A 27,403-nucleotide genomic window follows, 5' to 3' on the forward strand; every position below is an offset into this window, starting at 1 on the left:
TCTAGAAGGATCTACGTAGATACCTCAACATCACTGGGACAATTTTACTCTTGTGTAACTGGATACCATTACATTTTAAAATATTGTAATTGTTGTTGATTTGCCAGTTTCAAATTGTTAGTGGCCTTGTCGTTCTGCGTCTGTCACATTGCAGTTGGCCGTGCACTGACAGAATGAAGCTCTGCTGGTTTAATTTCTTCGATATCTAATTTAATTGCTCTGTCAATAAGCACTTTTCATAAAAAAGATCGATATATTCTCTTTGACGTAGCGATTTAGTACCTTCTTTAATTTAATAGCTTGCCACTGCAGCAGCTAGAAATAAACTAGTAAGATTAATTGCAGAGTGAAGTATCCATGTAACTGCATATTTGGACTGATAGATTGGCGTACATTAGTGACCCTGCAATAGCTGCAATTACAAATATGCATCGGTTTTCTTATCGTAATTTATTGTGCATCTGTGTTTGTAGCATTGATTTAAAGTTATAATTTGCCACATTGAGGGAAAAAAAAAAAAAAGATACACTGGCTAATTTTGCTGCTCTGTGAAAAGGTGGTATTGAAAAGCTGCTTAGGAGCAATCAGTCATAATTTACCCCAGGAAGCGTTTAGCCAGTTAAAGGATTTCATTTGAGCGATGTAGAGCCTGCTTAAACCAGTGCACAGGAGGAATTCATTCTTCTCTACTATCAGCTAATGCTAACTGAACCTTTCCCATTCACATGTGAGTATTTTTACCTGTCTGAAGTGGGCTTGTAACCAACAGCTGCCTAGTGCATTTCACTTGGTGCATTTTTTGCTTTCATGTGACCCTCAATAGCAATAACAGATTTTGGGAAATGAATTAAAAAAAAAAATGTTTGAGTAACAAGGTCTGCTTATGAGGCTGTGGGGTTTTTTGTGGCTACATTAATGAAAAATGATTAGAATTGAGTGAAGAGCTCAGTTCAAATAAAAGCAATTCAGTTATATTAAAAAAAGCAGTACATCCCATGAAATCTGTCAGCTTGCATTTAACATGTAAAAAAGATGTTTTTTGTGGAGTATTTATCTTTTACACACCTACACATACATTGTCCTCATCATGCACGCAAAATAAAAAAATATGAGTTCACCTTTGAGAAACAATAGTGACTTTTCATGTTTTGTGTCTCCTTTGTTGGTGTTACAGATACTGCAGACAGAAAGTACCAGAAGAGCGAGCCGGGACAGGACGCTGGGTGAAGTGTGACAGGATGTTCAGCCAGTTGTTTATCTCTTTCTAAATGAATAGAAGAGGTTAGTATCACTGTCCTTACAGACGTCACCGTCAAGATTTAGAGTGAGACAGTTATATTTGTGGTCCAGGAAGCACGGACGGGGGAGAGATTGTTCTTTAAATGACATTTTGTGTAAATATTTGGTTCATGCACGCTCCTTGACTGTGACAAGTTTTAACATTGTCGATATTAAAAAAAAATAAATAAATAATGAAATTAACCAACACACTTGATGTGCACTAAAACCTCTTCCACATGCAGATTGGTGCTTAACTGCATTACATGGGCAAATTAAATCTGCTCTTATATCCACTGTGAAAAATGGCCTGGTCTCGCTTGTATGATGAAATTATTAGGCATATCTGTTACAAGTCCCTTTAAGTGCTGCATTTCTCTTCTGAAACATTTTTGATAGCATGGGGAAAGACGGAGCTCTTGGAACTAACTGTTCATTTGCTTGCGTAACAGGTAATTGTGCATCTGTGTGAGGATAAAGTGCTGGCCTTGAGATACTGAAACACACCCCCATGCAGCCCTGTTTTAAGTGCTAGATAATCGCACAGCATTTCAATCCACGGCTGATGTTTAAGGCTGTAACTTATATCACATTGTAGTGCTGCGTAAGATGTTTTTGTATGCTTTTGAACTTTAAACCAGTTATGCAGTGTTTCTCTTTAGAGATTGAATTATTCTCTTTGGCCCTTATTTTTGGTGAAATCTTAAAAGTGTTACTCTTTAGAGTAACACTAAATAAATAATTGATTCAGTACATGGTGTCCATTTAAATCAGTTATTTAAGGAAGTACTGAGAGACCTACATGAAACACTTACATGAAGAACATCTTGTAATATAGTTGCACATATTCTCACAGCCACATGCTAACATGTCATTAGCATGGAAGTATTCTATGAGTGAAGGCACGAAGTTCGACAAAGTAAACGGCACGTGAACACCACAAAACAGTTCACAACAACAAATCTGTCCAGACGGTTAAATCACCCTCACCCAGCTAAAGCCAACTAAAAAAGGCAAAGTGGGCAACGCTAAAGCTAGCCAGCAGCCTCGGTATGAGCAAGGAATCAAAGTGGTTACAAGGGAAATAATGGAGATGAGTAAAAAAAAGGCAAAGGGTCGGTGTCTTGTTATCTGGTGTTATAGTTATAAACATGCTGGAAGGTTATGTGAGTAACACACATTTGTGTAATTACATACATTTCTTGCACCTGCTTTTGCTTGGTAAGCTAAAATATGTTATATGATATTTTAGGGCTGGGCGGTATAATTTGAAGCATCTGCTGTAATGATCTATATTGCGATATATTCTTTTCTTCTGTATATAGATAGAGTATAGAATGCCATTTTAAGAACATTTATTGTGCAAACGTTTTTTTTGTTTGTTTGTTTTTTAATTATAAAACTTTTAAAATGATTTTTAAGATGTAATAGATCTTTTTTCAAACAATGTAACACAAAATTCTTAAATAACAAATAAAAATGAAGATAAATGCGCAAAAATCTTTGAATAAAAAATACATGTAGAATATCAGTAGAACACTAAATTCTAAGTTGTTTAAAATAAAATGTGCCTTTGGAAAAGATCAGTCTGCCGGTGTGTAGGGCCACCTTTTTTTCTTTCCACTTGACTGACTGGGCGTTTGAGGAGAGCGCAGTTTTTGGCTTTTCTCATATTCCAGAACGTGCTTCGTCTCTTCACTATTACTGTCACCCGGCATAATTTGCAGATGATATTTTTCTGCTTAACATCAAACTGCTTAAACCCAAACCCATGTGCATGTGACCGACGTTCTTCTTCACGGGCACCTCCTCCTCCTCCCCACGTGTAAGCTCCATGCTTGCAGCGATTGCGATGATTTTGACCAGGCACAGCTTGATAGCAGCGGTATAGTAAAAATCTCTACCGTTGGCCAAATTCATATCATTTCTACTCTATACCGTTTATACCACCCAATTCTATGATATTTGTGCCTTTTTCCAGGAGCAGAGCGCTTTATATTTGTTTCAACAAGAGCCAATCCTGTTAATTACAGCAGTTTTAGGGAATATTTAAAGTTTAATTTATTGTTTTGTTATTATTAATAATATTGTTATGAAAATAAAATGTTGCATTGAAGAAAAGTAGTAGTTATAAATAGGGATGGGTACCGGTTCTGACATAAATGGTAGTAACCAGACCGAAAAGCAGCGCACATTTCGGTGCTTTATTTCGGTGCTTTTTTTTCCTGAGCTGTGATACACTTTAGATTCTAGCCAATCATTTTACGTTTCCGAGGATAGTAGGCGGGGCCAGGTACATACGTTCTGTTAGAGCAGAGCTACAGATTAAAAATGTCCAAGGCGAAGCGGTCAAAAGTCTGGCTGTACTTCATAGCAAAATATGCAAACTCAGCAGCCTGCAACAAGTGCTTTAAGCTGATACTGTGATACTGTCAAAGGAGGTAACACCTCAAATCCGATGAAACACCTGGCGACGCATAGCGTTTTTTTTAAAAGCCCAGAAATGCGCCGTATTTGATAGCTTGCTGCGAGACCTCACACCGAGCACATCTACTGCGGGTGGGTTGCCTGTTATGCAACATCCCCCAAAAACACGAAGAGGACAGTCCTGGCCCCTAGCCCTGCCAGTGTAGCAGAAATGATGACGGATGATGGCAGCAGCAGCCGTTCTTCTCTGCATGAGTAGCTAATTTACGTTGAGTAGGCTAACCACGTTATTACATTAATGCATGTAAGGTGAACTAGCAAACATCATCATAGCTACATGCGGCTGTCCTCTTGTTTGATGGCAGATACTCCCTTCACCCTGGCTAAAAAGGCTAAAATGACCAAAGAAAAAGTGGAAAACAGTTAAACATGAGAGGTTTAGGACAAAGTTTGTGTTTTTTCCATTGTTTAAGCACTGCTTCCAGCCAAGAGTGATACCATATATGCCCCATAGCTGCAGAAAAGGCTAACATTGTTATCTTTTTACAAAAAACAGCTGAACATGAGAGGTTTTTGGACCAATTTTGTGTTCTCCATTCTTTAAGCACCGGTTTGAGCACCGTTTAAGCACCGGCACCGTTTCAAAAGTACCGGTTTGGCACCGGTATCAGATAAAACCTAAACGATACTAGAGATGGCACGATACCACTTTTTTATGTCCGATACCGATACCGATATCATAAATTTGGATATCTGCCGATACCGATATGAATCCGATATAGTGTTTTTTAATCAACAAAACTGTTTTTTAAAATATCTTGCTGCATTTTGCAAGTCTGCAAGTTCATACTCAAGTTTAAAACAACAACTACACTAAAGCTATTCTGTTATACCTGTATACAAAAAAAATATTTAATAGTTCAGCAATACTGATCAATCTAATAAACTTAGACCTACACCATCCTCCCTATTCTGGTATTTTAAAGAGTACTTAGCGTAAATATTAAGCAACCTAACTAATAGGGTTCCAACTCCCAGCAACAACAAAAATAAATAAATAAAAAATAGGGAACCACCCCTCACGCGCCACCTCATGATGCTTAATCGACGTAATCAACCTTAATTTGATGCAGTGTGAAAAAAAATGCACAGAAATAAATTATTTTTCAAGAAATATTAAATAGATTCAACATCTTTCTTCAACAAAATTGCAGACTGCACAGATGGTACCTTCCCAAAGGAAAAAGTACTATAGCTTACTAGGGTATATATATTAGACTTAATAGTCACTATATACAGTAATTGACTTCTATTCATTTTACATCAAATTAAAACTTTGTGTGTCAGATAATTATTTATTAAAAGCTAGACATTTTAAATGAGAATAAGAAAGAAAAGTATGTCTTTGTGCCCCCTTTTCCCTGTTAATGCCCTATCGGCCCCCCTGGCTAAACTTTGCTAGATCCGCCCCTGCACAGTTACCAGCGTCAGCTACGTAGAAAAAGATCCTGGAGTAGAAAGTAATATTAAATAAATTGTAACAACAGCTTATCAAGCTTAAACGTGCTGCTGTTGTTCAGCCGCTGGTTTCCTCTTTCTGGTGCAAAGTGGACCAAAAACAAACAAGAGAGACTCACGACAGAAAAGCCGATCAGCTGATCATTTAAGCAGTTTCACGATTGAAGTAGCAGCCGGAGAGCGAGAGGCAGTCGCTCGTTAAGCTTAACGCAGGAATGCTTTACAAACATTCAGAGATGGACTTACACACTTGCTTTACTTCTCTCGGGGATAACTTTGTCGGAGATGAAATGCCAGGTTGCTAGCGAAGCTCCAAATGCTATCCAGACCACAGGTCCCGCATGCCACAGCCGCTCTATCACGTGATGCATACTGCTCCGACATGCTAACGTTCTGAGGTGAGTTACGGCGTGTTGCAAGTTTTGTGAGGTGCTTTCGTGATATTTAATGGATCGGATTACATTTTTTATTTTTCTCCGATATCCGATCCAGTCATTTAGGTCAGTATCGGACCGATACCGATACGTAATATCGGATCGGTCCATCTCTAAACGATACCCATCCCTAGTTATAAATCAGTAACAGAACAGAAGAGAAAAAGTAAAACAGAAGTAGATTTTTTTGTTTTTGTGTGCTGGTAATTATAGTTCTGAGAAAAGAAAATGACAGTTGGCGATCAGCAGGTCACACTTCAATCAGTGCATCTCTTCTTAATATAAGACATACAATGCCATTTCTGCCCATCACTGCTGTCAAGTTATTTGTTCCTCGAAGAAGAAGACCATTAAATAACAGGATAAAATTACAGAAATAAATGATTTATTTATTTTTTTAAATGCTGGCGATGATTTATTTTTTACTTTGAGTTGAAATTACTTGACCCCAATAATCTGCTACAACTGTACACCATAGGTTAGACTTCATTCCCTTATTTTAGATCCCTTTGCTTCTCTGTGTTTAGTAAACCTGCATTTGTTTCTATGGTATTGTAGCACCAGGCATGACCCTGTATTTTTCTCGTCTCCCCTCCATTTGATTAAGAGTTGGCTAAAAATCTCAGCAGACCTTAGTTATAAGCTTTTTAGTAATGACCTGCTTAATCCGCCAAGCAGAGATTAAACACACAGGCACATTAACTTCAAAGCAGTGCACTCACTTTTCCGCTGCCTCCAAACAAAACGGAATAATTTTGCGTGATGAGGGTTTCAAGGTTTCTCATGTCTGTTTAGAACTGATAGCTGCTATCTACTATTACTGAGTATTTGAAGCGACAGTGATAGGCATACCTTTTCTGGACAGATATTGATATAGGTTTAGGTGAAATGAAGTGTTGTACTCAAGTGACTTCATACTTCTACTTCCTTAACCTCCTAAGAGCCGAACTCTTCCACAGCATGCATTTTAAATTTCTCTTTGATATTTGGACAATATTGGGGCCAGATGAATGTAAAAACAAAGAATTACCAGATTTTTTTTTTCACCTTATTTTTGTTTTTAATAAAAATAAGAGCCACATATGAGGATATTCATTTAAAATTTTGATAGAACAGCAGCAGTATAATGTCCTCGTAAGTGGATATCAGGTCCTTGTAGAGCAAAATTGAGTATTTTGGTCTAAATAACCCAAAATGTGATGTCCACATATATGGACGCCAGGTCCTAGGAGGTTAAATATTGTTATTCTTGGTAACGAAAAAAAAATACTCTCTTTAAATCAAGCTGTAGACTGTATGTAAAGATGAGTCTGAGCTTGAGGCTTGAGGATTTCACCAACCGTCTGGGGTCACCATGAAAGCTACCCGGGTATTCTCACGTGGATGCAGTCTGACATAACAAAGACTTTGCACTAGGGAGTTGGCATGTTAAAGGCTGTTTAATGTCTGATCCGACTAAGTCAGTCATTTGGATTGTCTCATGCCCCTTTACGTTTGTGGTAGCATGATGAGTGCTTTGACCTTGTATAAGTTTAATAGGGGTGGGGGAAAAAATTGATACTGTGTAGTATCGTGATATTTTGTTTGCTAATAATGTATCGATACAGGGACAGCAGAAATCGATATTTTGTTACAAAAAAGGTTTTTGTGCTCAGAGCATGTTGATCCTTTTTTCTGAGGAAGAATCCTGACATTCCTTCACTGTCCAAATGTGTTTAACTTTTTTTTGGCAGCAATAAACATGACAGTTTACTTATTTTACTTTAAGACATGTTTTATTTTAATTTTAAAACTTTTTTTTATTTAATGTAAATTTATATTTTGTTTTAATTTACTTTCAAATTCTTCAGTTGCTGAATGGGCTGCATAGTTTTCATAAATTGCATAGTTCAGAATAGCTATAATTGTACCAGATGGTTGCATTCAGTTAAGTTGGACTAGACTGTAAAACAAACCGTTCAGTTTGTCAACAATAAAACTGACTGAAATGAGAGAAAGACTGAGTGCGAGACTTTGATATTAGATAAAATGAATATTGATAAAGTTTAACTTTATGTACAGAATCTGAATATTGCAAAATATTTTTTTTAAAATTGCAATAATATCGTATCGTGCGTTAAGTATTGTGATAATATCGTATCGTGGGGTGTATGGTGATTCCCACCTCTAAAGTTTAACCTGTCTTAAATATACAATTGATTACATTGCTGAGAGAGTATTTACATATCTTGATGACAGATTGTTTTATGTTTGCATGCAAAATCAATTATACATTATAATATTCTGAGGATTATAGGAGTATAGACTGTGCCTCATATAACGGGTGATACACGCAGTTCTGCTGCATGCTCAGCGGTTCATGGATAAAGATGTAAGTTGTTTATTTTTCCTGTCAGTTGTTGCCTTGAATTGTTCTGTTGCCTACGCTATCATAATCAGGCTTAAAAACACATCCAGAGTGTACACACACACATACACAAACTCCATCACATCTCTGCAGGAGCTAACATGCCTCAGAGCTTCAGCATAAGCTGATAATTTACAGGCAGTCTCAAACCCCTGCCTTACTTTACCCCTGGAGGAAGGCTGTGAAATGCCAGGAGTTTAGTTGAGGCTACAAAAACCTGCACCTCACGCATTCTGGGCTTCTGCTCCAACAGCTCCCCAAGGATATCTCATGAGCACTCAAGCTTTTATTGCTGTGATGACTGCTTGTGACTGTTACCCCTGGAGCTGGAGAAGAAAAACAACTCCATTCACCCATCTGTAAGCCCAACGCCACAACAGTTTTCACTCGGTATAAATGTTGTACATTCTGCACTGGAGACCTGGACCGAGATTTGTAGTTAGTTTAAATTGAAGTCCCCATTCAAGAGATGTGATTTTTATGGGGATTTTTAAGGTAGATTTTCAAGCCTCTGATCTGCATTAGCAGCAAAGAATCTGTGTGTTGTTAGACATACGAGTGCCCTGTGACCCCAGGGACTCATGACTGTGAATTTGCTAGACCTGTGTGTTTGTGAAGCAGATGTTTTCTCAGCCGACTACAGTGACGACTGTCAGCAGTATCATTTAGGAGTTTTCAGTTGGGTGTAAAGTCAGATGTGATTTACCAGCAGCTTTTTGATTTTACATGTAGTTGCATATACAGTGGCTTTTTATAATATTCTGGTAATTAACAATAACAACTGAATAATATTAATTATACCTGTCAACGTGTGGGTTGTCAGTCTTTGACTCTGTTTGAAAAAAAAATAGGAAAGAGTGAAAAAACACCAGTAGCCAATGATTGTATCAGAGACTTCTGTAAGGTTTCTTGAGGTTTTGTGGCACCAACAGAAAACTCCAATCTTTGCAAGTTAAAAAATAAAAGTGCCAATGCCTGACACTGGAAAAAGCCGGCGTGTTTGACACATCTGTCAGAAAAAGACGAAAAGGATTCAGTTAATTATATTCTTGCACTCAAGTGCAGAGAGTTGCATCTGTGCAGATTCACTGCTCAGTCTCTACCACACGTTTGCTCACATTTGTATTGCAGGGGGCTGTCGGTACATTAATTGGGTGCTGTGTTTGTGATTCCAGCATTCTTCTAGTCATGTCGAGTGAAGGGAAAATTACTTTGTAAAACTACAGGTTTTGTTCTTGGTCTTGTTGGAATGAAGGATACAGATTGACATGAGAGTTGATGTGGGCAAAAATACAAAACATAATTTCAAAAACAATTTACTGTTGTAAGTTCCTAGTGCCATCGTATTATACTATAGAATATAGAAGAAAAGCCTTCACCTGTACCTACAGTCGCTTCTCATTTTCCATAACCAGAACACTGGGATCCTGTAAGCTGAAAAGCTGCTTTTGTTTTGCAGTGGCTTTCTCCCTAATCTGTCAGGCATGGAAGACTTTTATCCTCCAACAGGATTGTCTTTCACCTGCTGTCCAGCTATATGTGCCTGTTGTAAAGATATGTTTTAGTGTCGTGTACAGTGTAGTTTTCTTCCAGATCACAGCGGTACTGTCACCCAAGGGAGTGCATCTATGCAAAACCTCCGGAGCTTATCTGATAACCAGTGGATTACACAGATGTGTATCGTATAAACAAGTCCTCAGAACGGCTTTTGCTGATCTTCCACCTCCATGCCCTCCACTAAGTAACAAATGTGGATTTCTTAACCGTTTAATCTTAATATCTTTAAGGTAATGCTTAAATAAATAAACTCCATCAAATCGAATCACTGGAGTTCATAGTGCTGAATTCACTCAGCTGTCCCCCGTCAATACCATACAACTACTGCCTGTTCTGCTGTGTCATAGCAGCCATTCATTTACATTAATTCATATGGAAGACATAAACACAAGTCTTTTCAATGATAATTAAAAAAAACACTGCTGTCTTTTGTTTATTTGTTTTTTCTGATGAAAACAGATTGCTGATAGATAGAAGTGAATTTGGGTCAAAATACACCAGAGACAACGCAGCTAGTGTCTGCATAACGAAGTGTTGTTTTTGTCTTGTAATTAACATAGCGGCAGAGATGATTTGCAAAGAAGTTCATTTGTGGAAACGGAGTCGAGGGAACAATAAATCAAACTAATTTTTTTTGTGTCAACTTGGTTTACATACTGTAATACAGACAGTTCACATTTTTCATTTGGACGGTGTTTTCCAATAAATATAACGCTTCTTCTGACTAAGTGGGGATTCGGACAAAAAGCAGTCCTGTGTTCTGACACAAAGTAACAGATTCTTTGTTTAAAGATTAACTAGAAAAGCAAAAGGTAAACATTTGGTCTGTAAATTATGCGCTCATTTTATATTTCTGCCGTGATCATGACAAAAGAAAAATCATGGTGACAACAGAGAAAACATATGGGCGTGGCTTACATAAGGTGTTTTGATGTGCTCAGGTAAGCGCATGCTTCAGAAGGTGCCCTGTTTCACCTGTTGTGAAAAGACAGATGCCCATTCTTAAAAACTGTTAACTTTCTGATTTAAACATGCTTGATGTTGCAAGTGCTACACCACTCTTTCACTGATAAAATTTCAACACTGTCTCATTTTTCTGCTTATATTTATTGCCAAGAATTTGATGGAAATTAAGTTTTACATTCTAAGGAGGGCATGCTTTCCAGTTTCTTAGAATAAACAGTTTTTAAGTCTCTCGGTTTTCTCCATCTCTGCTGTTATTTACAGTTTTTAGGGGTATTTTGGCTTTCTACAGCTAGTCCCAACCTTACAGAAACGTTGCAAATGCTTATTTGGGTGTAAGACGTGGCAGAGTGCGAAATCTCCTCAGACAGAACATTCATGGTTTGTGATCCGTAAACAAACCGCATCTTGTAATTTGCTCACCCGTGACATTAACCTCTCTTCCAGTGTGCCTACTGTTCTAGCGTGAAGATGTAAATTACGTTTGAGAAATGGGACATGCCTTTAGGTAAACCAAGTGAGCAAGAGGTTTTAGGATACTCCTCATGCTGCCACACTTAAAGCCCATGTATATCCACCTTTAGCCCAAGCCTCAACGCTAGCAACGAATCACTATAAAAAGAGCCTTTTATTTATAGTTGGAATCCTTGACAGGGCTGTTTCTACTTATCTTTCAGGGTGCAGTCCCCAGTCTTTCCGCCTCACATTTTCAACATTGTCAGAGCTCCCATCAGCCTCATCTTTTATCATTGTACCGCGCTGTCATTTCTCTAAATATCAGTGATGGTTTTTAACGTGTGGCAGTAAGTAACCAGCTGCAGACATGCACCAAAGTCTTTTCTTTCTCATAAAATCCAGCTGAAAACTTTTTCCATCCAGTAATGGAGAAAATACTCCCCCCTGTCGTGCACGGAGCCGCAGCTTCATCTGCTACAGCATGCGTTCCTTCTGTGTTTGTATTTCAAAGCATTTTTTCGTTGCAAGTAATCTAACACTTTAACTTTCTTAAGAGGCCACTAGTGTGATTATTTGACTTTGCAACGCTACAGAAGATTACTTTTGTCCAATTAATGCCCATTGATTGAGCTGACCTTCAGTTGTGGCTAGTTTAAGCTGAGATAGTGAAATGAACTTGGCGAATAGTGATTTTCTCCCTCCTCTGTCATCAGAGGACGGGGCGCTGTCATCAGTGTAATAGTAAATTTTATCAGCAGTAAGCTGTAATCAGTGTGGAGGAAGAGGCGAGGCCTAAGGATGTGTATTGATTTCTTGTTTGCTTGGCGAAAATGTCAGAGACACACAGAGGACATGAAAACAGAAGACTGATGCAGAAAGTAACACGTCTGATTTGCATGCTGCTTTTTAATTCAAAATCTGAAAAGCAGCATATCAACCAAAGTGCACCCAGATAGTTTACTGTAATAAATTTAACATCCATAAGGTGGAAATGCACAGAGCACATAATTTGATACAGAATATAAATGATAGTGACAGTAACCTTTTATGTAGATTCAATTAGGGGGGAAAATATCTCTTAAGACTGGAATCAAAAATGTCAATTTAAGACATGAGAGATGGTTTAAACCTTTTGAAAGGGTAATTGAGGAGAACCTCTAAGGGACCTGCAATATGGCCTGAGCAGGATGCAATGCTTTAAAATTAAACAAAATGACCTTAAATTAAATTTTGTCTGCAGCGACTGATGGTAAGCCAGCATCAGGAGGATATGGTTTGTTTTGCCTCTAGTATTTATCTAAGCAGAAGTTGAGCATTGTCATGATGGGAAGTGCATGTCTGATGTATTGAGGTTAAGTGATCATAAAGGTGTGGCTTTGATTTTTAAAAGAGTTTTTTGCAGTGTCGTCCTCATTTTGTTTCATTATAAATTCAGAGTCACATCTGTTACATCTGTGCTCTTTATCCAGTCCTAAAGGTCACTCACTGCTTAGGCAGAGACACCGTTTAAGGAGAAGTATGACAGTCAAAGAGTGATGATGTGAAATCTGTGGGAGAACTTTGCAGCAAATATTGTTGTACAAGTGTAACTTCAAGGGGGGTAGACTTTTTGACTTCACCAGATTTGACTGTTTATTTTTTTTATATATATATATATATATATATATATAATTTTTTTTTTTCTTTTTTTTTTTTAACTCTGTGACCTTTGAAGCTCGATAAGTCCCTGGAGGTGTTTACTAAAGGACTTTGGTTTAGTTCAGGTCATTATGAGATGGACTTAAGAAAAAGAAGCTCCCACCTGGCACTAACCCACTACCAATGACCGTCTGCTCTTCACTAGTTCAATTATATTTAGAAATTAAAGAAATTTGCAGTTTAACTCATTCACTGCCATTGACGTCTATAGACGTCAATTGAAAAACTTACGTTGACTGCCATTGACGTCTATAGACGTCAATGGCAGTCAGCGTAAGTTGAACTGAAGCCCACCAGCAGTAAAAGTAGACCTGCAAGGAGGTGCAGGGTTTGCGCACGTAAGGGATTGCGCAGTGAGACAAAAATGTGGTGCAAGTCTTGTTGTGTTTGTTGTGAATGAGTTAAAATACAAGATTTATTTTTAGTTTGGTTATAAAATTTTATTTAAGATAATCGTAATTGTAGTAACTGTGTTTCTTGGGCAGGAGCTATAACTTTCCGGAGTCCCTGCTGGTTGCTTGGCAACTGCTGCTGGCCAAGAAGTAGCCCAGCATATATGTAAGCTTCTGTGGGAGTTAAAAAGCTATAACATTATTATTAGTTAGATTTAAAGGTTCTGCTTGGTGGATTCTGTGATCTGAGCCAGGCGAGCTACTTCAGACGTGATGTGGACTTAAGCTGGCTCTTACTGCATGGAAAGCTCAACATATTGTACTACCCCTTCATATGCAGGTGTCCTGATTAGAGGAGTTTGAGTTGCAGTGAAGACCACAATTGACTCGATGCAAAAGAGAAGGGAAAAATAAAAATCAGTTAGACTACACAAAATTATTTTTTTCTTCACATTGTTCAGTCTTAATTACAACATGAATGCACCAGCTCTGTCTTCAGGTGCTCGTGACTCATCCACGGCAACACGGCCTCCTCACCAGACAAAAGCAGGCAAAACTCTGTGTTTGACACAAATTACAACATGTCATCTATTTAGGGAAAATTGTTCCAAGCAGCTTTCACTCAGGTTTATCTGGAGTTTGATGATCTGGTGAGAGAATCACTGGAGAACAGTAGCACTTTACACTCTCCAGGCACTTACACACTGTGACGTTCACCATAAAGCTTTACTGTTATATGCTAGATTGTATCTTTTACTAGTTTCTCTTGGTTATGTTCTGACTTTTTTTTAGTGCAATAATGACCTCATTCCATTTATCTACTCAGTGCAAGTGCTATTAATGTGAATCAGCTGACTTTACTCATTTGTAAAATTGAAGTCATTGTAAAAGATCAGAGCAGTTATGTTACTCACATGCACTTAAGTAACCACTTTAGTCAGCTCTCTCCATTAAAGCGATTGTAAACGAGGAACAAGGTTTCAGTGATGGCGGTATTGGATTACAGATTTCTCCTGCACACAGCTGATGTCGCGGCCATGTGTTTGGCACCACGGGATAAAAAGAAAGCTCACACAGCAGTGCGATCCTTGTGGTAAACTTTTCACCGTCTATAAATTTCAAACAGATGCTTGCAAAACGAAAAACAAACTCACACTATAGTTTCTTTCCTTCTTCCTCCAGTTGCTCAGATGAAAACACCTTTTTTATAAAAATGTCTGATGCAGTCCTGCTTTATTATAAAGGCAGATTTTAGGTGTGTGCAAGGTGGTTGCTTTTTAACCTAGAGCATAAAGAGCAGGCTGCTGGTGTATAATAGCAGACGTTAAGCATAAATGTATTTGCAGGCTACTCTGACTCTAATGAGAGTCTTCTAATGAGTTGTTTTTTTTGTTTGTGCTGTACAGGCAGGTTGTGATAATGCGCTGCCTGGCTGCTCGGGTGAACTACAAGACCCTCATCGTTATCTGCGCCCTCTTCACACTCATCACTGTGTTGCTGTGGAACCGCTGCTCTAGTGACACCTCCATACGCTTCCTGCCCCGTGCTGCACCGGTGGCCACGAGTTCTCAGATCGGCGATGCTAGCATCAGCAGCCAGCAGCATCCCCCGCAACCTCCCGAGCCCCCGCCTGTTGTCGGAGTTGTCGGGGGGATCAAGTATGAAGAAATTGACTGCTTAATCAATGATGAATCGACTGTCAAAGGCCGGCGAGAGGGGGGAGAAGTCTACCTGCCCTTCTCTTGGGTGGAAAAGTACTTTGAAGTGTACGGCAAAATAGTGCAGTACGATGGCTACGATCGTTTTGAGTTTCAGCACAGCTATTCAAAGGTTTACGCCCAGCGAGAACCCTACCACCCCAATGGAGTCTTCATGTCGTTTGAGGGATACAACGTGGAGGTCCGTGACCGGGTCAAGTGTATCAGCGGAGTGGAAGGTAAGTCTTGTTTGTTTAGGTTTCGATTACACGCAGGTTTCAGGTTTTCAATTCCTAATAGAAGTGCTCATGCATCTGAATATTAATGTTCTTTCTGTTGTTGAGATCCTACTGAACTAAGGCTTTGCACAAGTAGTGTCTGATGTGTGCAGCCAAAATGAGAAGCTCATCTCATAAGAAAAAAATCAAACAGACAAAAAACTCTTTAAAAAAAAAAAACCCAAACAAACATCTCAGAGAAATGTGTAATTTGCTTAATTAAGCATATTGCCGTAAAATGGCACATTGTAAATCACCTGTTTAAACTGTGAGAAAGTGAGCTGAGACTTGATTAGCAAGCTGGGCCAGATTTCAAAAAGATTTCCAGAGCACCTTCTCACTCTCTGCCACCCGGTTCCAAACATCTTTTGCCTTTCTTTAACACCAACACTGTTAAATAGGATTTGTGTCGAATCCATTAAAAATGTTTCTTTTCGTCACTCATTGTCAGTATTAGTCTGTATTGATACAAGCAGCTGGGGGTCTGTTAAGTGACCATATCTGTCCATGTTCCTCTATGCTTCTGGTCTGTCCTGAAAGCTGTTTTCTTTTGAAGGTTCCTTTTAAGATAATGGCCAGGAAAGATCAATAGCTCATTTTAAAAGCCTATTAGTTGAAACCACTTTGTCATCAATATAGGTCTGTTCCTCGCTTGCTTGAAGAAGTGGCTCTTTGTACTTGCTTGAAATTACAAAATAGATATTTATTATCTTTCTTATTTTGTCAAATAGCTACAGGCACAAAAAAGGGGGAAAGGAGATTGTGTCGGCTATGAACACAGAATATGTTGTTTGTTTTTCCCCCAAAACATAATCTTATAAATCCAGACATATCAGTGTTCTTATTGGAAATGACAGAAGCAGGAGGTAAAGGATTCACAGTTTTGAGTCCTTTACCCATCTGAGAAGAAAGCTCTTGTGGTGGCGGGTAAATGTAAGGAGGAAATGTTCAGTAGCAAAATGTCTGGTAAGCTTTATGAATAATGATGGCTACTGTCTGTGAGAGCAGTGTCACAGCAGCAAATTAGTTTTTTGTTTGTTTTTTAACTTGTGGCTGAAGCTGCTGAAATGGAAATTGCGAATCCCCACAATTTATTTTATTTAATTTTTTTACATCACGATTTCATTGGGACTTATTTTAAATTCTTATTTCAAATTCTTCATAAACTCTTTAAGAGATTGTGCTTCAAGCAAAACAGTAGAGAATAATGACATTAAAAGGCTTGGGTAGGTCAGAAGGTCACATTTAAAGCAATAATTCTGTTATGTTTATTTGGTTTTCAGCAATTTCTCTTTTGTTTTTATTAGCTCTGCAACTTAGCAATATTTTAGTTATCAAATTAAATAATTTATTATTTTCTCAGTTTGTCCACAAAGCACAGTGAGTTGCATTCAAAGCACTTGTTTTGAGAGCCTGACCGATGCTGGCTGGGGGTTATAGAAACCAATTTTTAAGTACTAAAAATAATTCAGTGCATTCAGTATCAGGTTATGTGTCCTATATACAGTCATGTAAAAAAGAGCGGAAAAATGATTCAGTGGCTTGCAAAACCACCTTTAGAAGCAATCATTTTGAATCATTTTGAACATGCTAATTGAGGCCTGTAGAGTCAGAGTTGTAGCTTTTGGGTTTTTGCAGTTTTTCTGAGTGTTATACAGTCTAACTGTCCACTAGATTTGAAGGGATATCCACCCCTGGGTAGATTGTGGCATTGTGTTGACCACCTAAATACTTTTTTTTTTTTTTTTTTTAAAGAAGGCTCACATTTGCTGATCAGTTAATCAGCTTCATTTGATCAGCATTTCCTATAGAAGCAGTACTTAGTTGGCTACTGTCTGATCTGTCTAATCCTGAAGTTAGTTATTCAGCTGTATGTATGTATGTTGATATATGCAGGACAAGCACATACTTACTGCACTCACAATTTACCAAGGTCATTTAATGAAGCTCTAGGCTTCTTACTGTTTGTGCTTTTACATGTGAAGGAATAAACATCAGTGTTCTACTAAACATTTCTACAGGTGAAAATAGGCGTTCATTAATTAGCCTGTCACATTTAGATTTACCGCAGGGCTTAAACAAGGTCATGAAAGATTTTTCCTCAGTGCACCCCTGTTAACCATGAAAAGGTTATTTAACAGCACCAGTGTTTTCATAGAGATTTTACTCAGGCAGGCCTGACCAAGTATATTTAGTGGCCTATTTTAGCCTTTTTTCTTTTTTTTAATTCTTATTTTAGAATCTGGCCCAGTGAATGAGCCCATCCACAATCTAGTCTTTCCCATATATCGATTTATTTGAGGCAGCTCACCACACTGACTGTGGTGACTGGAGTACTGACTGGAATTTTTTCCCCACTATTTAAAGGTGAGACGGGTGGAAAAACTAAAGGAGAAACTTGACCTGACCTTAAACATACATGGGGGCACGTGAGGGGATAAAGTGGTTCTCTTATGGTGTGGGGTCTATTTGATGGTTTGGGTCCTCTTGGTGCCTTAGAGGAGAGAGTCACTGCAAATTATTACAAAGGACATTGGTTGATTTGCCACACCGAGCTCACCACCCTACACAAAACAAATTTCATTTACAGACCCTCACACATTAACGTTATTTATCAATAGGAGGTTTGTTATGTTATAGAATAGTAACTTTATAACTAGAAAGTGCATTTTCTGAAGAAACTGCAGTGTGAATGCTTGAATCTGAATGTATGCACTGAAATGAATTAATTGCTGAATATTAAGCTAAAAATGTTGAATTAGCTGGAAAATAAAGAATTTTTAACCTGAAAACAAAAGTGCTGAACTTTTGAAAGCTGATGTTCACACAGAAGAAGTTGGAAAAAGCTAAGCATGTTTAAAATGTAAATAATAAAAAGATGAGTAATGACAAAAAGAAAATGTAGAGTCAGCAAACCTCTGAATGAATAACAAAAGTTCATATTCTTCTAATTGAAATGAACTTAAAAGATGAACAAAACATTCTGGAGAAAATACAAACTTTAATATACAGCATAATGTTTTTCAGACATATACACATATGTATATCATGTTTAATAGTATTACATACATCAATTTGTTTTGTATGTCATAGAAAATAACATAAAAATCTTAAGTCATATTTACAGCTTCTTTCTGAAAAGGACTGGTAGAATAAAGAAAAATAACTAAATTAAATAACTAAATAAAAAATAATGAGCAACATATGAAATACATGAAAATTCAACTTTTAAAACCACAATCCTGAACCTTTAAATTGTGTTGGTTTCTTAGAACATGGCTGAACAGCTGTTTCTATCGGTCTACTTAATCTTCTGATCTGTCTACACATCTTTTTATTACTCATTCTTTTTTATGTTTTAATGTAAACAGAATCCACACAGTGGTAAAAGAGAACTGTATAGAGATTTGTGAGTAAACTCAAATGAAAGCGTAAGGTGGTGACACAGTTTAACACATGCAAATAATCAAATAAGCACATTAGTCCTTTTTGTGAACATGGATAAATAAGGATCAATAGTTTACAGCATTGTTCAGCCATGCCACTAAATGCTTTTTTACACATTGTTTTAACCTGGGCTCAGACACAAAGTCCCAAATTTAGTTAGTCCCTGACTTTGAGTTGTGGTTATGACTAATTATTATACACAAGGCTTTATCTATCTAAACTCTAAGGACACAAATATGAAAAAAACCTATACTTACCAGCTGATACCCCACACTACACACTAGGTGTGCCATGTGACCTGAAACTTTGGTACAAAATCATCATAATCATTCTGTTAACACTGTTTTTTAACACTGTTTGTGTTGCTGTTCAGCAGTTTAAAATGTTTTAGATTGGATTACATGGAATGAATTTGAATTTTCTTGGGGGTTTTTGTATGTGTTTCGTTCTCAGCAGATTTTTTCTTCCATACTGTTGAATTCCAGTTACCACATTTCTGGTCATATGACATCCCAAGTGCCCACTTAAAAAAATCCCCACAGTTAATTCAACATTAAAACAAAATAAAAAAATGTTAAATAAATAAAGGTTTGCTCTGTGATGAAATATTAAATAAGCATACATTGTACAGAGCACTAACAATGAAAACAATCCTTTAGCCTGTTGATCAGAGAGGGGCAGTCATTATGTCCATTTAAAACCTGTAATCACAGAGCACAATGTTTCTGTGAAACTATGAAGTCCCATATGATCCTCATCATGTCCAGTGACTTCAGAGTGGATCCTCCCTGTCATCCGGCCAGTGTTTGATGTGTGGCAAGCAGCACAGAAGCAGGATAGCTGAGGACTTTAAAAGAAGAGCAGAAAACGGGAACATATGTAGTTGTAAATGTAAATATCAGTGATACTTGTCTTGTCAAAGGGAATAAAATAATGAAAATGTTAACTTACACACTCATTTAGAGAGGATCTTGACACTGCACAGAGGAGGCACAGTCAGTCTGACAATGATGGTGATCTCCAGGGATGTTTTCCTGCAGCAACATTCCTGCCAACTGGCCGTATGATCCAGAGTAGTTGGTTTGTAATGAACAGAAAGGTGTATATGTTAGGTAGTGTGCACTCAGAGCTGGTCCTAAGAAACAAACACATCCTGTAATAAACTGAATACCTGTAGTAGTGCTGCTGCAAATATGAAGCCCTTCTATCATGAGTGGTTTCAAAGAAGGTGTTTTGGAGGCTCGGTCACAGAAACTGTGCAGTCTGTTCAGTCCTGAGTGTCTCAGCTCTGATGGGGATGGATCACAGAGGGAAACACCTGAGTACAGACATTACAATACACTCTAACACTCCTAAGGTCAAGTGAAAACACAATTTAAACACTTTACAAAGAATGAATACATGTTTTCATGGAAATTATGTCATTAACCCTTTTTGTTGTGAGTAAATCTCACCGACTGCTTGTGGGACAAGCTAGAAGGAGGACTTATCACAGAATGTCTCCTGTGCTCCAGATGTGAAGTCTCACGCTCTGATCGTACGGCGATGAAGATGGTGATGATGAAGCCTCTCTGATCTGTGGCATTACAGTTTCTAGCTGCTATGTGCTTCACACTGTTGGATCTTACATGTGAAGCTTGGAGAAGACACAGGAGGACTGTGTCTCTCTTAAAAAAGAAAAAGAAAAAAGGAAACCTAACACCCCCCCCCCCTCAGCTCCCACCGTAACCCCCCCCCCCCCCCCACTCAACTCCCCAACCTCACACCATCCAATGTCTATACAAATGTAGGGTATCAGCTGGTAACAGAAAGCAAGTGTTACATATGTACTACTTATGTAACACTGCTGAAACATTTCTGGCCAGAAATGTGCAGTTATCAACCCAGACCCACCCTGATGATTGCACTGGCCGAAACATGATAAAAGCTCATAAAAATTTATGTTTCATAGTAAAATTGGTCCAAAAATATAATCGTATACTTTTGAAAAAGTTTAAAGTTTATAACAAACCAAAATAATAACATTTTTGTAAATAGTATTTCAAAATAGAGGCACACATAAAGTGGCTTAACTGTCATTATTGCTGTAATTAGGTTTGTTTGTTTGTTTGTTTGTTTTTTTTAAAAAGCAACCTTTAGTCATTATTGTTCTCTCAGAAACAATGAAGAAGCTGTTGAACATTTATGTGTTGTGTAGGCAATCCTCTGGTCCACCCTCCCTCCCTCCCAGCCACAGTGAGACTGGGGCAGCCTGGCAGGATGTTGAAGCCTGGCTGCAGAGAGGATATGCCTACACTGTTCATTTCAAACTGCTATATTTGATTTTTCTGACATTTATAGGTTACTGTTAGTGAATTTTAGATTTTCTGTAATAAATAAAATTGTCATCTTTTACTGATATCATTACTTAATTCATGTAATTGTATTTTATGTAAACAATTCAACCATTATACTGCAATGCAGAGCGTCAACTTTTAAATATCGCTCTACTTTCTTAAGTCATTCAAAAATATAGAAATTACTTACTGTATTCAAAGATCTAGATCATGAATCATCACAGGACAATACACAGTATACTGGGTCATGGTAACTATGGTATGTCTTCATGACTCCAGAATGGAGACATCGATCTGACTGAGAAATGAAAATTAGGTCAAGCAGTGTGTTCTTCTCTGTGGTAGGGGCAGTGATGACCTGTGCGTATCCCCTAGACTCAAACAGCTCCAGGATTGGTTTGTTTGCACTGGATAAAACATTCTCATTAAAATCACCACAAACTATGATGGGATGACAGTCCATGATCTCCAATGAGTCTAATAGGCTTACCAGGTTTTTCAGGAATGGCCTCAGAGTGTAGTCTGGAGGTCTGTATACAACTGCAATCAGAGCACTGACTGGTGCTTCAACCTTTAAAGCCAGAAATTCAAGGTCAGTTACATTATGGATGTACTGTTTTTCATGCACTTGAATGTCACTTTTCACATAAACAGCAACTCCACCACCACTTCTGTTTGCCATCTGGGGAAAGTTTGTGTAGGACAGGTGTCTGTTGCGTTTGAACAAATTGTAATTTTCCAAGTGGAGACTCTCTGCGACAAAAGAGCCCCGCAGGTGTGTTTCTGTTAGGCACAAAACATCTGCTAGACACAATTCATGGTGACTTTTGATGTCATTAATGTGAGCTGGCAGTCCCTCTGTATTATGATGAACAATGGTGAAAACCTCTGACCTGCTCAGTGTTTGCCTCACGTGTAGAAGAGGCATCATGTCATCAAGGTTGGCTTGTCTCATGTTCTCAAGCGCTGCAGTGATTTCTGGGTTGGTGAATATTTTTTTCTCCTCCATATCAAGAAGATACAGTCCACTGAGAGACGTCACTCTACTGACAGCTACGTAGGCCATGCCGGGCTCAAAAATGCTCTTAAGAGAGACAACAGCTGATGTAGTTGTCATACCCTGTACCTTATGTATTGTACATGCAAAGGCCAGCTTCACTGGGAACTGTCTTCGTACCACTCCTTTCTGCTTCAGATTCTCCTCTGCTCTCTCAATGTACACCATGTCGTCTGCTGGTGTGCGGTTATTCTTTCCAGATGTCTCATTATCCATTTTAAGTCCAAGCTTGATGATGTGTTGGTCGTTTTCAGAGTGAACTACTCTAAGTAGTATTCCAAAAGCTCCATTAACCAAACCATTTTGTATGTCAATGTTTCTGGTGAGCATGACACGAGCTCCTTCTGCAACTTTCAGTGTGTCTGGTAACTCGTTTTTACCTCCTTTCAATGGTCTGTCTTGAAGTGCCATTCTGCCAGTTCTAGGATCCTTTCTAAAATCATCTGCATGGATGTCAATGATATGAGTGTGGAGCAGAGCCAGTGTTGAAGAGTTGTGTGCATCCACTTCTTTATTAGTTGCAAAAATGTGCAACGCATCAGTCGGACAATGGGCTGGTTCAGTTATGGCCTGTAACAACAAATTTCTATCTGCTTCGCAAAGCTCATCCAACTTTCCTTTTACACGAATTCTGTTCAGCATCTCAGCAAAGACAACATCATCTTTCTGACGCATAATCTCAGTCAGAGTGATCATCTGAAAATGCTCCCGCCACAGGTCGATCTCAGACGGGTCGTGCACACAGAGAGGTTTAGACTGTCGCACTGGGGGTAGCTGATAGAAGTCTCCGACAGCAATGACTGACATGCCTCCAAAGGGTCTCCGAGTCCCTTTGATCTGTTTGAGTCTTGCATCTACATATGCAAACAGATGTCTTGACACCATAGACACTTCGTCAATGACGATTATTTCAGCATTCAAAAGTTCTGATCTGACTTCATCCAGCTGATTGCCAAGTCCCTGAATGGGAGGTTTTAAGCTTCTAGGCAGCTTGAGAAGAGAATGCAGTGTTGTTCCAGAAATGTTAAAAGCTGCAGTCCCAGTGAAAGCAGTTAACAGGACAGTGGGTTTTGATATGTCAACGTCGTCTGCATATCTGGGCACTTTGCTCAGTATCTTAGATGCTTCTGAGTAGATGCATTTGATAAGATGTGATTTTCCTGTTCCAGCACCACCATTAATATAAAAGAAAAACTGCTCTGGATTTAGAGCACAGACTCTTTTAATGCACCAGTCTCTAACTGCATAAAATATGCAGGCTTGCTTCTTATTCAGATTCTGAAACATCTGACGTAACAATGTGGGATCAATAGCAGGGGGTTCCCTGATGGCTCTGACTTCTGTTGAAGCATCAGCCTGACGGCTGTAGTCGGGCACATCTTCCTGTTCCTTTTCATTGTCTCGCTCTCTCTCTTGTTCAACAAGTGGCAACCTTACGAGATCTGATTCAGGTGCCAGATTACACCATTCGTCAGTCACACCTCTGTTCTGCTCATATTCCTCAACAGCGCTCTCGATCTCCTCACTGTTTTTCTCATATTTCTCTCTGTTTCTTTTGACAATGTGTTGCACGTACTCAAGACGGTCAGTACCTGGTAGCTGTACACAGCCAGCACCATAGAAAGCCTGATAGGTTGGCAACGATGGTGTTTTCAGTTCGTGGTCTGAACGATGAGGAAGGTACAGTTTAAGCAGTCTTCCGTAATATTGCTCTGGATGTTTTTCTTGTGAGCAGCGGTGAAATCTGATGATAGCAGGCTTATTGTTTTTGCGCCTTTGCACAAACCCCATCTCATTGAGAAGGGGCAAAACATCTTTACCTTTTTTCTGTTGGCCATAGACAATCCTGCAAGTAGCAGCAAAGTCTGCCATGCACATCTCCTCATACTCTGGTGTTTCAGGTCTGGCTTTGTATTTGTCATTCAAAGATGTCATCCAAACATTGGAAGACTCAGGTGTTGTGTTGTCCAGAACTGACAGGGGACGACTCATTTTCACAGGATTATCATCAGTTGGAATGAATATTACAGCACGTGAGCATTGCTTCATGTGAAGACCACATGCACGAGCAACACACTCCTGTGCACTGATCTCTCGCTTCTTTGAATATGCCTGCATGACGGCTCTCATTTCATCGCACTCATTTACACTGTCCTTATGGGAGTTCTCAATGACAGTTTTCAGGTACTCAGATAGCCCGCCCTCTTTTTTTGATATATATTTCATTAAATAATTTGCAGCACCAAAAGCATCTAAAACAAAGCTTATGTCGATATTACTGTTCCAGGCTTCAAGCAGATGTGGATTATAGCCGTTTATCCAAGAGTCTTTTGGATCACGCTTTAGTATGATCGTACTCCTCATGTTCATTTTATTCAGGTATCTCTCATATTCTGCATGTGTCAACTTGCATCTTTCCAAGAGCTGCTCTAAACTCATGGAAGCAGTTTCAGGTTCATTCAGCAGCTGGTTCAGTGGTCTGAGCTTGTTCTTTGCCGTTTCTACTTCCAGTGCATCATCCTCACTGGGTCTTGTGATCATTGTCTCATTGCAGGGTGGTTTGGGAAAACCAAAACGGCACCCGGAGCTTAAACTCCTAAAGCACGTCTTTGTGTGGTTCTTACTGTGTTTTTGCACTTCTGTTACTTTTTTGTACAGTTCAGGTTGTTTATGTGGATCAGGCAGCTGAGCTGTGATGTATTTGTTTATAAAATCAAGAACAGTTTGCTCATCATCCTCCTCAAACACAGGAGCACCTTCTACCCACAGGAGGCAGTGTATGTGTGGGCTTCCTCTGTGCTGAAACTCAACTCTGTAAAAGTAGTCAATGACTTTGCCAAGTGGCTCTGCGGGAGATAAGAGTAAATCTCTGAATAATGCTTCAACTCTCTTGTCAAACATGCGCATTGTTGTGACAGGATTGCTTCTCAGGATGTCACACTTTGCTGACCAGTCGAGTCCTTCAAAATTCACTTGTTCACCTTGCTGCCTTGTTATTGCCTCGATCACTTCAGGCCAGCGCATTTCAGCAGCTGAAAATGTGCAAAAGAACGTGGGAGTTCCCAACTGTCTGATCATGGCAAAAAGATCTCTTGTTGTTTTCTCCCAATAGGCTGGGGTTCCTCTCAGAGGCTGCATGAATCTCACTGCATCTTTATTTCGCACCAGTTTCTCCACCTCATGTTTATCTTGTAACATGCCTGAGGTTATTTTTCTACCATCTCTGGTCAGAGGCTTTGCCTTCCTTAACTGTACTGTCATGCTGGATGTAGCCAAGTGTATTTCAGTCACAAACTGTGCAAAGAATAAATAGTTTGTGTCTTTGGCAAAACGATCATCAATGCAGAAAAGTCTTGATTTGAAATACCCACTGGGGGATACTTTGATCAGCCTTCTTTCATCAAGTGTGTTTTGGCCTGTAGGAAACTGCACAGGGAAGGCCATGGCCTCCAGTTTAGGTGTTTTGAAAAAACTTATTGGATTGTTTCTCTCTGCAGGAGCAACAGAGTAGATTCCTTCACTGAAACATAATATCTCCTCAGCCACATCAGGGGGCTGCAAACAGGACTCGAGTGCAAAACCACCATTAGTCAGTCCATCTGCTTGCTCTGAATCATCTCTCATCTGTTCATGCGATTGTTCACCATCACAGGGTAACATGTCAATGTCCTGTTCATTTATATTTTGTGCTTCACTCAGTGCATTTTTCTCACAGCTGTCAATTTCCATTAAATCAGCCTCATCATAATCGTCCTCATTCATGTTTTCATCATCATCATCCTCATCATCTTCATCAGGAAGAGTTGGATCACACAGCTCAGCATCATCTCTGATGCTCACATCCTTATACTGTGGATGAATCTGCTTGAGTTTATGCAGTGCTTGCACAAGTTTAGACCAGCTTACAGTCTGAAACAGCTGATGACCTTTGTAAGACAAGCGTCTCTTCAATTTTACTCTGATCACCTGAGAATTAATTCTCAATCGAGGTAGTGTTTCAACAGTTTCCTGTACCTCTGATGGGACACAGACCACATTTCCTCTAATTGCTCTTTGTCTGCCTTTGGGAAGAGGAATGATCTTGGCAAATGGTATGCACTTGGCTATGAGATGTCTCTCCAGTATGTTGAGATCAGAAAGTTCAGCTGGAATATCAGCAAGATCCAACTTATTGGCAACAGCAAGTGCTGGCATGGATCCATTTTTAAGATGATCGTGGCAGGTGTGACATATCCACTCTCTCTTTCTCTCATCAGGCACTTTGCACTGCTCATTTCTGCAGTTTTCATCACAAACATGAACAAACTTTCCTGTCAAACATGTTGTAACTACATGTGGGTTTTTGACATAATTTGACCTTCTGCAGGGTCGTACTTGGTTTGGAAATGAAGCCTTGAAACATACAGTACATGGGTATGATGGTCCAGCTTTGATTTGTGATTTGAACACAGATATGGCCTCGTTGATCACACTGTTGTCACTCTCTTGGGTTTGTCTGTTCACCCATCTGTATTTCCTTTTTATTTTCATGGCACATCTCATGTTGTGCATAATCCTAAATGCAAGATTACTTTGATACCTGTCTCGCATTAGTTGTTTCATCAGTTGTCTCTGTCTCTCTCTGAATTCAAAGTTTTCTCGATACCTTTTAGTGATGTAGCTTTTTTTCTCCTCTCTGAAATCAGTATTCTCATAGTAACGTCTTTTTATATATTGTTTTTGTTTTTGTCTAACTTTAGCATTCTCACAGTAACGTCTTTTAACATACTGTTGTTGTTTCTGTCTGAATTCTGCATTCTCACAGTAACGTCTTTTAACATACTGTTGTTGTTTCTTTCTGAATTCAGCATTCGCATGGTAACATCTTTTCATATACTGTTGTTTTTTCTGTCTAACTTCAGGATTGTTTTTATATGCCTCGCTTGTGCAAGATTTTTTCTTTTCTTTGTAATTTTTATTTGAAGCATACTTTTGTTGTTCTTTCCTTTTTTGGTTTTCTTTTCTCTTATTTCTGGGTTTCTCTGATGCCATTAATCTTCTTTTCATTTTGTTCCTTTGTTGTTTATTAACTTTTTTCAGTTTTTGTAAAACTATATCAGAAAGGTCACAGGCAGCAACATTTTTTATTGCAGCATTTGATTGACATGAAAAAGCATCACTTGATGGAAGGAAACTTAATTCACTGCATAGTTGTTCAGTGGGTATATTAGGAGGTTCATTCTGATCTTCATATGATGTGAATTGAGTCACGTGGACTTCTTTTTGTTTCACCAGTGGCGTACAAATGGACATTTGACAAAAGATATTTTCAGTCGGATCAGTGGTTGTGTTTCTCCTTGGAGTAGAGGAGTTTGCTTCATCAACAGTTGTATCAGAGTGAGTAGGTGCCACAGCAGTGGCAGCTGTTGGTCTGCAGACTGTGTCTGTGATAGTATCACTCAGGTTGACTGTGCTCATA

General features: G+C 38.8%; 2 protein-coding genes across 4 annotated transcripts in view; one reads left to right on the forward strand and one right to left on the reverse strand.

Moving 5' to 3' along the window:
• Positions 1–27,403, forward strand: part of glceb (glucuronic acid epimerase b) — a 74,751-nt gene that overhangs the window by 22,814 nt on the left and 24,534 nt on the right. Inside the window, exons 2-3 of the mRNA XM_026162849.1 lie at positions 1,175–1,281; positions 14,537–15,066. Coding sequence (XP_026018634.1) covers positions 14,550–15,066 — 517 coding nt within the window. The 5' untranslated portion in view covers positions 1,175–1,281; positions 14,537–14,549. The remainder of the gene's footprint in view (positions 1–1,174; positions 1,282–14,536; positions 15,067–27,403) is intronic.
• LOC113019251 (uncharacterized) lies at positions 18,236–26,905 on the reverse strand. 3 transcript variants are annotated; one of them, XR_003271993.1, is made up of 3 exons: positions 21,379–26,905; positions 19,724–19,840; positions 18,236–19,607 (listed from the first exon to the last, which is right to left on the reverse strand). XR_003271993.1 is itself a non-coding variant. In XM_026162830.1 (2 exons), the coding sequence occupies exons 1-2, from the start codon at positions 26,815–26,817 to the stop codon at positions 19,835–19,837; spliced, it is 5,445 nt and encodes a 1,814-aa protein (XP_026018615.1). In that variant the 5' UTR covers positions 26,818–26,905; the 3' UTR covers positions 18,236–19,834. The 3 variants fall into 3 exon arrangements, 1 of the variants encoding a protein (XP_026018615.1); XR_003271994.1 differs by having other exon boundaries at positions 18,236–19,399; positions 19,504–19,840; XM_026162830.1 differs by having other exon boundaries at positions 18,236–19,840.

Source organism: Astatotilapia calliptera, chromosome 1 (genome assembly GCF_900246225.1).
Source record: "Astatotilapia calliptera chromosome 1, fAstCal1.2, whole genome shotgun sequence".
NCBI lineage: Eukaryota > Metazoa > Chordata > Actinopteri > Cichliformes > Cichlidae > Astatotilapia > Astatotilapia calliptera.